This window comes from Pararge aegeria, chromosome 1 (genome assembly GCF_905163445.1).
Source record: "Pararge aegeria chromosome 1, ilParAegt1.1, whole genome shotgun sequence".
In the NCBI taxonomy this organism is placed as follows: Eukaryota; Metazoa; Arthropoda; class Insecta; order Lepidoptera; family Nymphalidae; genus Pararge; species Pararge aegeria.
Genome location: NC_053180.1, coordinates 10,829,834 through 10,846,033, shown reverse-complemented (window position 1 = coordinate 10,846,033; position 16,200 = coordinate 10,829,834). Strand labels below are relative to the sequence as shown.

The window sequence follows — 16,200 nt, the reverse complement described above, 5'->3', positions numbered from 1 at the left end:
GCAACGTTGTGGCTATTGCTCTTAAACCGTCTCTCCTATGGGAGAGGAGTTCCTGTGCACATCACTGGAACGTTGGAGCAGACTCTGGATGATGCAACGAAAGTTGTTTATTATAACTACCATGTTCACGGCGCAGATAGAACCGCTACCATCTTAGACTCACACATAATGCCTTTAAGCTTTTTGAAACTAAACCTTGTTGACGGTGTACAATTAAATTCAAGTCCTTGATAAGACGGGCCTTGGTTGGTATACCCTAATCAGTTCATAATCGTAAGATATCTTTTTGTATGTGGATCTTTCCACAAACTAGCATCCATAGTGCCCGATCTAGTAGCCTTGCAAATAATTGACGCAGTTTGCAGTAACCCTGTATTCTGAGCCCAGGGCCGTGGGTTCGATTCCCGCAACTGGAAAATGTTTGTGTGATGAGCATGAATGTCGGTGTCTGTTTATATGTATATTCTAAGTATTTATGTATAATGTATATTATTCATAAAAATATTCATCAGTTGTCTTAGTATAAACCCATAAAACAAGCTACGCTTACTTTGGGTCTAGATTGCGGCGTGTGTATTGTCGTAGTCTATTTATTTATTACTTAAATAAAAAACGTATTATTTAACAGCTGCAGTTCTATTCTCAAAAGCAATAAGTTAGCTGAAAGTAATGACAGAAAAGGTTGCTTGATTCGTTTTTGGTTTTCATAAAACTAAATAATTCTCTCTCTCCTTTGATAAATCCAAGATTTGAATTGAAGTATCTTTCAACAATTTTATGTACTTAATTAATTTACATCATCCCACACTCGGTTTAAGAAAACAAATTGATAATTCATAATGATAATATAGTTCTTTTATTTTACTCAAAGTTATGGCATTTTATTTAAATAATAAAAATAAATGTCAGATATAAATATCTTACATAGTAGGTACAATATTTGTAAAGACCTTTTATTAATATTTGATTGGGTATAGTTCTTCCCAGACCTGGATTCTTTCCTCCTTCATATTTTCGTGTATGGTTAAGTCGTTGCCAATGCGCAAGTACTTGCGGTCATCGGGCTTCATGGATGGCCATTTCAAGCATTCCAATTCAGGGATATCGCCACGAGGATTCGGATCCCTGAAATTCAGACAAAATTTAATGTTAGATAAATTTCAGGTTATTCAGGGGACGAAATGGTTTGTGTAATCGAGTACAAACATACAATGTTCTTTTTTCTAAACACAAGCTACCGTATTTCTTGAAATGTCAAGAAGTTTATATAAGGTCATTTAAATCTCCGTGCTTAGATCAAACGTTATCAAATTATATCATCAGATCAGGCGTTCCCACTGAACATGAAATATATTATTGCGTTTTGGAATATTAAAACCTTGAATCCTCAGATAATTTAGAATCAATAACAATTAAGTTCTTCGTTGGTTGGTTCCAATAATGTAAAATATTAATAACTCTTATTTAGCGATAAGATCGTATGGTTTCATAAATTGTATACATGTAAATGTTTAAAACGTCCATGAATTACCCGTATCTAGCGAAGTTGTACCAAATGCCCGTCATCCTTTCCACAAGGACCGCGTCGAGTCCCTCGGTGGAGATGCCAGGGAAACGGAAACTCAAGGGGAACAAGTAAATCAGATCGTCGTGATGAGCCGCCGCTACAACAAAACGCAATTATTAAACACCGCAATATACTTTGAGTAATAGTTAGTTTCTATAAGGTTTTATATCTTTCTAGCTGCGCTACTTGGTGAATAAGTCTATACCTACACATAATTGCAACGAAAAAATATGTGTAGACTAACTTGGGAATTTGAATTTTCCAGCGCCAAAAGTACTCACAGTCACTTAACTCTATCCCAAAATATAAGTTAAGTACAAGCAAATGAACAAACTATCGAAGCATTTAATCAGTTAAGTTTTTTCTCAGTAAAAGGTCAAGCGCTCTTGTTGATGTATACATATGTTTTATTTGGTATCAGAAACTATTAGAATCTTGAATACTTCTTGAAAAGTCTGTTCTTTATAATATAAATATAGAGCTCACCAACTGGCCTCTTAGTCACAGAATCCTCGTAGAAGCTATGGTTACCGATGTAACTAAACTGGTAGTACCATACCGGATGCGGAGAGTGGCGGCACATAAGGTTCGCCATCCTGTAGTAAGAAGATGGAGTTAAACAATCAATAAATTAATTACTTTCTTCCACTAATCAAATGTATATGGTAAATCAACCGCATCTTGTATATTTCAGGATCAATTTACGCCTCCTACCAAATTACGCCACAATCGGACAATGCAGCATAGATAGACACAAGCGTCTTGCAAAAACGTGGAAATCCTCTAACAAAAGGTCGAAGTCAAAAAGTGGATGTTATTAGCTGGTACATGGACTTAGAGAAATCGTATAATGAACTGTTACCTGTGAACAGGAAAGCTTTCGATGGAGTCTTGATATAATAAACCAAGATTTTTAGCATTCTCTGCATCATTTTTCAGCGGCTTGTCGTGCAAATATGCAGTGCGTAGTCTCTGCGTTGCATATGTGGCGTTTTCGCGATTCAGTAGGAAGGAGATTGGAGCAATTTTTTCCCATTCAGCATTCATTTTATCAGTCAGAGTTTTGTTTTTCAAAACCGCTGTAATGATTATTTTGAAATTACTTACACAATAGGTTACAATACACAGAGTGTAGTTTTTGAGTTTACGGTTTACAAAATGTTTTTAAGGATATAAAGTTTAAGTGAGTGAAATGTTTTGACTGGGTTCAGTCACTTGAAAACTTATATGAATTTATCAATAATACTAGGTATCTTACTAAATGCCATCCAGAAGAACTCATCCTCCGTCTGACTGATAATATGTGGAACAGCATGCATCTTTCCCTCACGTATTGCGTCCACTGGATCAAGGGGTAAAAACCTTTCTTGGCCAAAATCTCGCTCTATAATGGGCATCCAAATACCGACAGGGTCGTAACCAAATTCCTATAAAATATATAGAGATTTATTGTTGTTGCAATAGAAAGATAATATGAATATTTTTAGTTTAGTAAAATGCTTACATAGAATCCCGGCAAAGAGGATCCAAGATCCCTCCAATGTTTAGTTTTAAGACAATCAATAATAACTTTAGAGTTGTCTGTGGGGCAGTTTAGTATTTCAGCCTGTCTAACAGCCAAATGATAGAGATTGTCAGGAGTGGGTCCCTTGTAAACAGGAGACCCGCTCATGGAAATGCCTCGGTGGAAAAGACCTGTTACAAACAAAATTATTATCTATAGAGTGCACAGTAATTTCTTATGAAAAGAGTATTCACTCCAGTTCCTAACTCTCATACAAAGAAAGGGTATAAATTATACCCAGAAGATTAAAATATGTGGCTTATATAATGGAATATACCTTTAGACATTGGAGAAATCATATGGAGCATAACACTTATAGATCCAGCACTGCAGCCGGTTATAGTTACACTGTTAGGATCTCCTCCAAATGCGGCAATGTTCCGTTGAACCCATTTAAGTGCTGCCACTTGATCTTTATAACCGTTGTTACCGGGGGCCAGCTCATCGCCGGTGCTTAGAAAACCTGAATGAAGAATTCCATATATTTTAATAGAATATACTTACTCGTTTTCCACGAAATTGCCAGATGTTATGGGTGTTTTAAGTTTAAGTTTTAAACATTGTCTTAAGAATCGAATCGACGAATACCAAGAGCCGATTTCCCACAATCCCCATACCTAATCTTTAACTGAGGAGTTTTAATTTGTCGACACTTGTTGCATAAAAAAATCGGTAATTATTCTTCAAGCAAGCTGTCAAACGCATGAAAAATCAGCCTTAAGAGTGCCTTAGTAGTAAGATAAAATTAAAAAAAGTGCATTTACCGAGAGAGCCAAGTCTGTAGTTGATGGTAACTAGTACAATGTCACGGTCGAGTAGATAATGTGCACCAGCTAGGTCACTACGGCCCGTCATGGCGTAAAATCCTCCAGGGTGCATGAAGAAAATTACGGGCAACGGCTTGGACCTAAGAAATTGGTGACAAGTTAATATACTCTAGAAAATTAGAATCAACAGGTTACATAAAAATGTTTTTTTTCATTTACTCTAAAAACTGTGATTGAGAAACTTCCTACAAAAGACCTATGTACAACGGTTGAAGTGGTTCTGTTGATACGATGACGATGATGAATAGAAATATAAGGAATAGAAATATGATGAATATGCTAGAGTTTGAAAAACTTGAACAGTGCATGAATTTAGTTGATATTTTTAAAAAAAAGGTTACATTTCTATTTACATCCGAGTTTATTTTATTTTTTAAATTTTATACCCAAACATATAACAAACACTTATTCATGAGAAATTCAAAAGAAAGCTTTCTCTATAAGTGGTATTTTTCCGTCGTCCTAAGAATATTATGAGAGATGTGTTTATATAAAAGTCGATTAATTATTTATCAGATTCAGCGAAACATTGTCGGGTCCATTACAGTCATTTATAATGACAGAAATGAGTGATGAAAAATTTTATTTCTTTACCTGTCCTTCTTAAGTGGAGTATAAACATTGATGGTGAGACAGTTTTCATCCATGTAGTAATTGCTATCGACCAACAGTGGGCAGGCTGGCCCATCTTCACTGGCGTCTACCGGGGTTTTATACTCGAGGATTAGTTTGGGTGGCTGTTGGATTAGAAATTATTTAAAACTCTATTTATTTAGGTACTAAATACTAGTTGCTAACCGCGACTTCGACATTCCTATGATATTCTCAAAACAATTTTATCCCATCGGTACCGTACATTTTCCCGTGATAAAAAAGTCTTCGTGCTATTCTAGAATCTACTCGTATATCAATGATATACGAGTAGATTCTAGATTTCATCCAGATGCATTTAGCCTTTATGGCTTGATTGAGTAGGTAACGAACATCTATCCAAATTTGCGCATTAACATATAATATTAGTCTAGATTATTTCACTTTGGTATACATGTTAACGTGCTTAATACTTTAATGTGTGCTTGAATATAACTGAATAAGTATTAATTGATTATCATACATAATAAAACATTTTTCTTAGTTGGTAAATTAAAAGGACTAAATTTATTCTTAACGCTGCACTATATGTACGTTGCTTGCCTGCTATGCTTACCTGAAACCTCAGTTCTCCCACCGGTGGTTCAGCATAATATATTCCTCGGTATGACTCAAACTGGCGACCACGACGCGTTGTATTATAGCTACCGCGAAATTCTCCGTAGGGTGATACTACTACAGACTGCTGTGATTCTGTTTGGAAGAAAAAACCAGTCAAGTAAGAGTTCGATCCGCGTGGAGGGGAATCTTTAGTACATTATCGAACCGAAATAACTGTTAACAATTCATATTTTCATTTTAAAATTGCCCCTGAACTTTGGATCCCTGAAATTTGAATTCCGTGAGTTACGGTATAGTCACGCCCGCTTATTCATATTTGTACCAAGAGAGATTTTTTTTTTTTTTAAGTAACTCAGGTCTGGTCTGCCAGTCTTGATACTGACACTTCTACTGACACACTGACAATTATTACTAGACTTATTTTTCATTCGACTCTAACCATCAAATGAGATCGCGGACAAGTTTATCTTGAGAATATTAAATTTTATTGGACATAAAAATTAATTAGTTTTATTCAAGTATGTAAAAATATAGTTGAATAAAATATTCTTTATAATTCTACAATGATAAAATAGACGTTGAACATATTTTATCATCGGAAAATACGACCTTCACCTTCGAATATGTACTTGGCTCATAGGTAGGTCAACGAACTTATTTCTTTTGTTTATATTATGAAGTCTCGATAGCTGTACCTAACTATGCACTGTCTGTTGTTATAGTAAAGTGCAAATAATTAATCGATTAAGTACTTATATTTTATAATTAGTGAATATGACCAAAATAGATTCCTAGTAATCAGTTACCATTCAACTCCCATAATAGTCCTGCTGAAACTTTAATGTGAGAAGGCCAGTGTCTAGCACTAGCCTTCTTTCATTAAAAGCTCTGTCGGCGAACTTTTAAGATTAAACTGGGAACGCGTTACATTTTTTTACTTACAAAAAACCTCTTAATGTTTTTGTATAAACCATCAGTGAACAATAATTATGGAAAAGATTGTAAAAACCAAATATAAAAATCTTTTAGTAGAAGTTAGTGGATTAACAGGTAGACGCTGAAATCAACTTGCTTTTATATTGTACTAGCGTACCCAGCCCGCTTCACCGGGCTAGATTTTGCTTTATTTTGTTTAAACAATAAACTTACATCATTAAATTTTTAATTTAAGTCTCATAATATATTAAATCTTTGAGGAGAGTGCAGTAAAATTAGAAGTGATGGTCCAACAGCTCTCTCAAGAAAGTGCAAATGTCGGTTAATCGATGAACACTGAAAAGACGAAAATAATGACAAACTCTACAAAAATTAATATCACAGTTAATAGACGGATACAGTATCGAATACGTAGATGAGTATATTTATTTAGGCCAGATCATATCACCTACAGATTCAATGTCTAAAGGAGAATAGCAAATGGTTGGAAGAAATACTGGGCAATGAAGGAAATTATGAAAAGTAGAGATCTTGGTATGCCGATAAAGAGTAGAGTTTTTAACACTTGTATTTTACCCTGTCTTACTTAAGGCTGTGAAACTTGGTCTCTAAATCTAAATCATAGAACGAAACTAGTAACTTGCCAAAGAGCAATGGAAAGGAGCATGATAGGAGTGAAGATAAAAGACCGATAGAAATCAAACTAGAGTTATTGATATTCTAAGTAAGATTGACATACAAAAATGGAGATAGGCAAGACATTTACAAAGAGATAGACAGAAAAAATGGAGCTAAGTCGTCACAAACTGGAACCCACGAGATGGAAAGAGAAATAGAGGCCGACCATATAGGAGGTGGGAATACGACATTAAACAGATCGCGGGACCTAACTGGCGCAGAGTAGCGCACGACAGGAAGCAATGGCGAGAGCTAGAGGAGGCCTTTGCCAACAGGCAAACCGAAACTCGTGACATAATTAATTAATAATTTAAGTACAAAATTTCAATTCAATATTATTGTAAAACCATACCTAACCTAACAATTCAATTCAAAAATATTAAATTTAAAAGTATAAATGTTTATTAGTGTGTATGAAATGACGTTTTGGAATAAAAGGCTATTTTATTTTATTTTATTTTATAATATTTTAAATCATTTATCTCCGTAGTCATTCTCTTCTATTCTCTTCTCGAGCGGGTGAAGATCATTATATACACCCATGTACACCCAACAATAGAATATCATCATAGTAAATAAAAGCTGTATTTGACAGCTTTTATTTACGTCGCCAAACTTTACAGGATTACTCGCCAGGTCAATCCGGAGATTCCCTTAAAGTTTCATTGAAAACGGTCCAGCCGTTTCGGAGCCTATGCGGAACATACCCACACACTTTCTCTTTTATATATATATATATATAGTTAGATAGAAGATAGATAGAGAAGCGTACGTTTTGACTTATGTTGCACTGTTGTGATAAATTCTCTATGTGTTGGACACATGAACCTCAAACTGGATTATTAATTTATTTTTAAATCATTTACCTACTAATATTTAAAACTACTTAAAATTCCGTGTCCAATATAACTGACCTGGGACATCTTGGTGATTGTGATTACGATGTTTATGGTCATGGTTGTGGTTGTGGTTGTGATTGTGGGTGTGCGCATGTGCCGCGACAACCACTAACAATACGTAACACAACGTTCCCATCTTGCGACCAAAAGTACACTGTCGGGAAACTCAAATGAATCACCTTATATACTACCTGTACGTGTATTTAGAGCATTATTGTTCCGAATGAACTGGACGACGATAATAAATGATATCTTTCTACAATGCGACAAACTGTTTATTATATGAGTATGTACATCCTTCGGGTATAAGATTTACAAACCTTTTTTAGAGCACTTTAAAGTTTACTATCTTGAATGTATAGTTAACGAAATAATGGAATATGGATATAATTTCCAATATTGCATGCAATTATAAGTATGTACCTACCTATGTTGTCCATTCGGTCAAACATATACATACAATCAAATTCTCGGTCATTTCCTGAGCTGAGCTGCAAATGGATGGGCAAAATGATGACAACAGATGATTTGATGATGGTGGCTCGAGTGACGCCTCAGAAAAAAAGAGACAAATCAAATGTTGCAATCTAAATAAAATAGATACGTTTACATATCAGAAATATATAATCTATATTTCTTCATCATTGTTAACCCATTATCGGCCAACTTAAGGGTAATGGGTCTCCTGACCTCACGGACCACCAAGCTGGCCAAGTACGTGCTGGTGGACTTCACAAATCTTTGAGAACATTATGGAGAAATCTCTCAAGCATGCAGGTTTCTTCACAATGTTTTCCTTCACCGTTTTTTTATACTACAGAATAGTATATCTTTATTTACTGGAATGTAGTTTTTTTTGTTCTTACATATATTAGTGTCCCTTTAAATTCAACTAATAAAATAGTATGTAAACATTTTTTAAATGAAATTAGCATTAGTTAATGTTTTATACAGTTTTCATAAGCAAGAAAATCATAATATTTCTATAAAAAAAAAAACAAATTAATTATTTGACATTAAGAATAAGAGAAAAACAAAACTAAAATGTATAAATCCATGTCAAGTAAGTATTTAAGTAAGTTTAGGGAATCATACCAGCCATATTTCACCTTTTAAAGATGTCAAATTAATATTATAATAATAGTCATATATATATTAGATGTCCTCTATATATTTAATCATTACTATAACAACTCGCAAAGTCCAACAATAATTTTTGCATGAAGGTAACTAACCCAGAAGGTGACACGATACGCGTCTTCTAGAATTTAGATTTCCCGGTTAACCCGAATATCCGCTGCATCACTCTTAATAATCCCTGACTGATGAAGTAAATAGTAGGCACAACATATCACTATCATTACATACCTTAAATGTTATAGTCGGTTTTAAGATTTAAGGTAGTTGATTGAACTGGAACGAAAAACAACCTACTTCTTTGTCTTTTGTTGACTGTTATTACACTTGGTTAAACGATAACCGTATGTAATGGATTATTTTTTACTAAGTAAATATGTACTGTTTAATTCCTGAAAAGGTTATTTAAATGAAACACTTCCTGTTTATATTTAAATAGGTATATTTATTTATCAAACTATATCTTTCTGAACTTATTACAAAGCTTAAGATTTTTGTTTTGTTTGTGTAATCTCTGGAACTATCTATAGATTTGTAAAATCTATTTTACATGCGATAGTCTCAAGGAAGTTTATATGCTATTTAATATAACGCTACGACCCATAGGAGCCGTGTATACTTAGAAAAACCATTGGCGGGGGATGCGACGCGGTGGGTCGGGAAATATTTTATAGAGTAGCAAATGAACCTATCGCTCATGAGTCGTAATTATTGTACATAGATAATGTTGCGCTAATCGCCCAATTAATTGCTTTGTCGCATCGGGATACGTATACCAAAATATGGATGACTAAAGCTTATGATCATGCCAATAGCAAGACCTATAATGCTTTTATAAATTAAAAAGTAAATTACTAAACTATCACGATGAAAAATAAAGTAACATAGTTGTACCTAAAACACTTAGCTGTGATTTGAAGTTAAGAAAAACAAACCGAACTTAGTTTAATATCTCAACAAAAAATTGCTTTCGTTCCTTCAACTTTCACTTAAATAAGATTTTTTTTTAAATCTTGATAATAAATTTTCACGTACCTTAGTAAGAATGCTATTAGGAGCGCACATTTGCATATCTCATAATTTTACTGCATAGTAATGCTTAAGGAAAATGATGTGTTACCTAGAAATTTACTTCGGGAAACTCCACAGTCTCAACTATTAACGACGAATACGCTTAGCTTAGTTTTTTCTTAATTGGATATTAGTGTATGTATGATTGATATACCTAGACGACATTTACCTTGGCTGATCTGTTAGTTTTATTTGACTGTACAGTAAGACAGACTAGAGAGAGTGAAGCGATGATAGCTTGGTGGTTAGCTAGTTAATTAGAGCTTGGTGGTTAAGCCTCACTTTCGGGGGACTGAGTTCGATTTCCTGAACGCACTCTCTAGATTTTAAGTTATGTGCGTTTTAAGCAATTAAAATATCACTTGCTTAGACAGTAAAGGAAAACATTGCAAGGAAACTTGTATGCCTGAGAGTTCTCCATGATGTTCTCGAAGGCGTGTGGAGTCCACCAATTCGCACTGGGTCCGCGTGGTGGGCTTCTCATTGTGGAAGGAGACCAATGCCCTGTAGTGAACCGGTAATGGGATGACACTTTATCGCTATAGATTCTCCACTGATTCGTTGAATGTTTCATACATTTTCACAAATTCTTAAATATTGGATATCAGAATTAACCTGAAATAGCCTAGCTTATAATTATAACATTTGCAAATCCACTATGGCGGTAACGACCTAAAAAATACATTCAGTAAATTTTTATACCTTACTAGGTATAAACATTAAATTTTTATACCTTACTAGGTATAAACATTAACTGAATATATTTTTTAGGTACTACTACTACTATTAGCTACTAGCCGACTAGGTACTAGTCGGCTAATATAAAAAGGCTACCTTATGCAGGGCCATTCAAGGAGAGCTGACAGAGTTCTGGACCATAAATTACCAATTAGTAATATAGGTCCTGTATTGTTAGTCAAATTACCTACTATTTGCCGTGTGCTTCACACAGTAGAGGTACAGGCAAATCAGAATACAATTGTCACCCCTACTCTTCCTTCGAATATCGTACGAGGTGACTAGGGGAATTATTTTATAAGGGAAAATAAAACACTAACACTTCTGCCTGAGGTGGTGATTATGAGAAAACCCTCCCGTTGGGAGAGGCCTTTAGTACAGCAGTGAACTCTTATAGGCTGATGACGGCTATGGTAGGTATAAATCATTGAATATGGGGCTTAGACCCATCATGTTGCTACAATGACGAATATTGGGCGATGTGACATAAGATTGGAAATCCCTAATTAGGCATACCTAATGGGAGTTAGGTCAGATACACATTAGATATATGTTGATATTCTATTTAAGTAGACCAGACCGGTAACCTCAAATCGGTATCAGGTTACAATATCAGTTGCCTACCTCAAGAACCTTGGCCTTAGATATTGTGTTCTTCATAATAACCTTATAAACGATCATTATTTTTGACATGTAGGCATCAAGTGTTTGCGATTAATAATACCTACGAATGAATTCCTATTATACTAAGATCTCATGATCGCCGTGCCTATATTTTTATTCTCAAACTTTTGGCTATCAAAAAAATTAGAAGGAATGCTTCATTGCAAAACGACACAAATTATATAAGAAATTTTTAAGGCATGCAAATCCAACCGCATTGCTGGATATTGCCAGAGGGTAGGTACTAATGAATATATATTTTGAAAGTGAAAAAAGGGCCGGCAAGCCTTTAAGGTATTGATAATAAGTATATAATTTTTATTATAGTTGGTAATTTGTATTTGTAAATTGAATGTAAATATTTAAAAAAATATATGTTCAATAAAAGGCTTCCTCAACATAATGTAGGTGCAATAATTATTTAGATCATATTTAGATCAACAAATTTAGTAAGAGTTTTGTGAAAAAAAACAGCAAGAAAATTAAAGTTTAAAACCCAATAATAAAGCCTAAGTAAATTTATTGTTTAAATTATTTTATTCTTCTAATAATTATTTGGACGATTTCGAATTAGTGAAAATTAATAGAATGATTCCATTAAATTGATATTTTATACATATGGGACGCAACGAACTGCTAGATAGACTACACCTACCTCAATATAATCAGAACCTATAGAATAGACAGACATATAGGTTTTCAGTTTGTTTTTTTTTTTTTGTGCCAACTATACAAACCTATGATATTAAGGGCAGATATAGTATATCAATGTATTTAAACAAACTAATGAAGTATGGGCGAGTACTTTTTCTTGGTCTTGAAGCCTTAATCAACCATTATTTGAAACCTTCAATCACGTAAATAAATGCCAAACGCAAATGACCGGCCTGCGAACCTATGTGTGGCTTAGCCGCAGTACTAAATATTAGTCGATAGCGCTGGGTTAGCAACGAGCAAGTCAGTAAATGGATGTGTGCCCATCTTTGGAAATTTGATATATAGATATTTTGGCATCCTTTCACTAACACGGAATAGTAATCGTTAAATGAAGAATATTTAAATCAGTACCTATACATTTAAAGGAGTAACTATGGTGCCTAATCGTCAAACAGTTCACCCCCTCTCCAAAAAAAACCGTGCTGAATTCCAGGGTAAAATGACCCCTATGTCCTACCTCGTAGTATAAACTTAAATCATGCCAAGTTTTATTTCGATTCTTCAAGAAGCTTCAGCGTGGTGCGCGACCGATGTACAGACAGACATATTAAAAAGAAATAAATACATATTTAGTTTCAGTATCAAATCAAGTAACCTGCAATTTTTTTTCAATATCTTCAATATACAGAATTTGCCCCATTACATTATAAGCATAGATAGATTTATGGAAATGTAATAAAACCATATTATGTGAGAATAAAGCTAGCGCATTGCATCCATCGGTATAAATTAATAATATAAATGTCGTTGATAGTATCCGTTTGGTACCTACCCATCGCTACCCATACTTCGCGTACCATAATTTTTACAGTTACTTAGGTAAATTAGAATTATGAAGAAAATCTTAATATCGATCGATCGCGGGAAGAATCTTTTTGTTGTTGTTTTTTCATTTGTCCCCTTCAGGACAAAGATCATTGACCATACAACCCTAATATTGAGTCCTATAATTTATGCTAGAGTTATTTTTTTCTTTTTAAACTTCCATATTGGTAATCTGGCTTGGCTGTGTATGTCTGTATTTTTATTAGATTTATCCTCTAGTTATTCAAAATTTAATTATCACTCTGCTCCATAACATATGTAAAGTGTTGTGTACGGTAAGAATTTTCATTCAGTTATTGTTTTTATTAACGCTTCGGAAACTTTGAGTAGGTAGGTACCTGCCAAGGTCGTGAAGCGTACACGCATCAAAAATACCACATTATGAATTCATAACCCGAAGTACTTATCCAATAAAAATGATTCCTTTTGTTATTTTCCTTGTCTTTTTTCCTTGAACCTACCTATAGGTATTTTTTAAGAGTGAACTGTTTTAAAAAAGATTCAACTCTATTCGCAAATTTTATTAAAGTTCATTTGGTACTTACATACTACACTTAATCTACTTGCAACACTATACAATAAAATCCATTAACTTTCTTTGTGTTGCACGCTACTTTTTTGTTTGTTTCCTATGCCACTTTACACGAAGCAGGGATAGGATATTTTAAGTCCATTATAGCCATTAAATGTTATATTCTACCATATTGTCAAGTTTAGCTTTGCTCGCTCTACGCGCGTCGGACCGTAGAATTTCATACCATCGTTTTCAATGACTGTTGAGTTCCATTAAATACCTTGCAGTAGTTTTTGCGTGGAAGAGTAATAATTATACATACGTCCTCACAACCTTTGTCTGAAAACTACATTAAGGAGCCTTAACATTGGACTGAAAGTCCTTCTATGGGTTGTTCCTATACAAATGAAGGCTTAATGTAGAGGCTTGGGTAAATTAATGATTTTGTCGAAATGTCACATAAGTCGGCCGATTGACGCAGTTGGCAGCGACCCTGCTTTCTGAGTCAAGAAAGCCGGGTTCGATTCTCACAACCTGGAAAATGTTTGTGTGATGAACATGAATGTTTTTCAGTGTCTGGGTGTTTATTTATATATTAAAAGTATTTAAGTATATTAGTCATAAAAAATATTAATCAGCCATCTTAGTACCCATAACACAAGCTACGCTTACTTTAGGGCTAATTGTCGATGTGTGTAGTCTCGTAGTATATTTATATTTTTTTATTTATTAAAAAAAAAAGTGAATTGCAAATAGTACTAAATATATATATTAGGCTTGGGTAATTGAGTAATGGGTCTTTGGACAGAAATCTGAACCCGGATTGAAAATGCCGAGAAGAATTTTTGTGCAGCCGTAAGCTGCCCATGGAGCTCACCGTCAGCTATGTTTGGCAGGTGGTGTTATATGGTATGAGGCTTGGGCTCTAAAAGCTGACACCAAGAAACATGTCGAAGCCTGATGCTATTGCAGAATTCTTCGTATTCGCTTGACATAGAAAGTATAGTAGAGTAAGAGACGTTATAGTATTCCAGCGCGTCGCCCAACAAGAGAAAATTAGAATATCTGGGCCACGTCTTGCGACATGAGCGATACAAACTGCTACAACTCGGTATGATGGGCAAAGTAGAGGGCAAACGACGATTTGGTAGAAGAAAGAAATCCTGATTGCGCAACATCCGTGAACGGACCAAATATATCGCCAATATAGTGACGGCCAACCTCCTGTAGTGGAGAGGCATGGTTAAATTGCTTATATGCAGCAATTTAACCATCTTCTTAAACTTAAAAAATAATGTTAGTAGTTAAGGTACGTAGTTGAATAACGGGCACTTATAATTTAAAAGTTTGCCCATTTTTCTATTTGTTTATCAGTGCATTACTCACCTACTGTATGAAAAATTAAATACATAAAAATAATTATCACGTCACGCTTCTTATTTCTGATTATTATAATACACATTTGTTTAATTCCTATATTCAGAAGTTAAAGAGAATTTGGATAAATAAATTAAGTGATGATAATGTTGCTTAGCTGTGGTGAGAGTTCCTTATGGTTTGTGGGTGGGAAGGTATACCTGAAGCACTATATAAAACGTACCAAACCTTTGCTGGTTGCGAACCTTGGAAAATAAAAAAAAAACATTTGAAAACTTCCGATGTTTGATTTTTGAAATGGGAATTTAAATATGTACCTAATTGGTTTTCGGATGTTTCATCCCTTGTGCATTAAATAATCTTTTTCATACCTTTCTACTTTTAATGTTGTAGGTCGTCGGAAAGTACCTTGTAGGTTTTGATGTTCAGACAGTTAATTCAAAACGAGAATAGGCATTAGATAGCTTGCATAGCTAGAATTAGTCATGTTATACTTTTTAACCCAAAAAAGCACAAGGGTAACATTCCCAGGAGGTTACAGAAAAGAGCTGTCTGATCTTCATCGTCATAGATCTTGCATCATCACTTACTACCTGGTGAGATTGCAGCAAAAAATAAGTATACATCAGCATATCGTCCTACAAAAGTGAAAACCTTTGTGAGGCTGAGTATATGCTTTTATAACCCGAAGGTAATATTCGATTTACCTTTACATAAGTTTAATGAACGTAAACGCAGCGTTGGTCTGCCCCAACGATGTGGACAGAGGACATCGACTGTAATCTATAGATTGTAAAAAAACCCCTCCAAAACTTGATTTGAATGCCTCGCGAGGCGTAAAAATTAGAGTATTCAACTCAGGGTTTAGGCTGCCTTCGTTTTGGACGCCCCTAAAACCGCTTCACAGCTGAACTAATTTTGACTAATAACGGTTGCCGTGGAATTGCTTGAAAACAAAATAAATGCAGACGAAATAATAGATGCAGCTAACAGCATTCTGAAAACATATGCAGATGTGATTGCCAATATATTTGCTTAGGCGTAATGGAAAATCAGGAAAATCGTAGTTGGTAAAAAGTGCGTTTGCAAAGTTACATCAGTATTGGATTTAAAAAAAATATATTGAATAGTATTATTTCAGATACAATATAATTATTGTTTTTTTTATCTGCTGACCTAGTCACGTACTGTTTTTAATAGTACCAATTAGGACGACTCCAGACGTGTATAGAATCAGGCAACTCAGATTTTCATGTTCACTCCATCATCAAATCTGATCAGAAACAGAACTTAAATCGTTTTTTATCTATCAGGGCGGTTTAAATATCGATAAGTATTCTTGTGGAAGTCTTAATACTGCGCCTAAAAAAAAACACAAGGCTATATATTCATTTGTTAGTCACTGATATTCGAAATTATATTTTTTTGTCATAAATATAATAAGGCCTTTAGAAGCGAACATTGGTCTGAAATGA

At 34.4% G+C, this 16,200-nt stretch overlaps 1 protein-coding gene across 1 annotated transcript; it reads right to left on the bottom strand.

Annotated features, from left to right (window-relative positions):
• Positions 1-830: 830 nt before the first annotated feature.
• On the bottom strand, positions 831-7,837 carry LOC120625097 (venom carboxylesterase-6-like). Its single transcript, XM_039892027.1, has 11 exons — positions 7,699-7,837; positions 5,166-5,302; positions 4,553-4,695; positions 3,896-4,038; positions 3,409-3,594; positions 3,072-3,262; positions 2,826-2,994; positions 2,430-2,646; positions 2,054-2,163; positions 1,532-1,664; positions 831-1,125 (listed from the first exon to the last, which is right to left on the bottom strand). The coding sequence occupies exons 1-11, from the start codon at positions 7,817-7,819 to the stop codon at positions 957-959; spliced, it is 1,719 nt and encodes a 572-aa protein (XP_039747961.1). The 5' UTR covers positions 7,820-7,837; the 3' UTR covers positions 831-956.
• Positions 7,838-16,200: the final 8,363 nt, after the last annotated feature.

What these genes read in the sequence shown, in the direction of transcription:
- LOC120625097 (XM_039892027.1), bottom strand. Translation starts at nt 7,819, where the DNA reads ATGGGAACGTTGTGTTACGTATTGTTAGTGGTTGTCGCGGCACATGCG. An exon ending in GTTCTTCTGGATGGCATTTA is followed by an intron (nt 2,647 to 2,825) that starts GTAAGATACCTA and finishes TAATCATTACAG; the next exon opens with CGGTTTTGAAAAACAAAACT. An exon ending in TGTGACTAAGAGGCCAGTTG is followed by an intron (nt 1,665 to 2,053) that starts GTGAGCTCTATA and finishes GTTTTGTTGTAG; the next exon opens with CGGCGGCTCATCACGACGAT.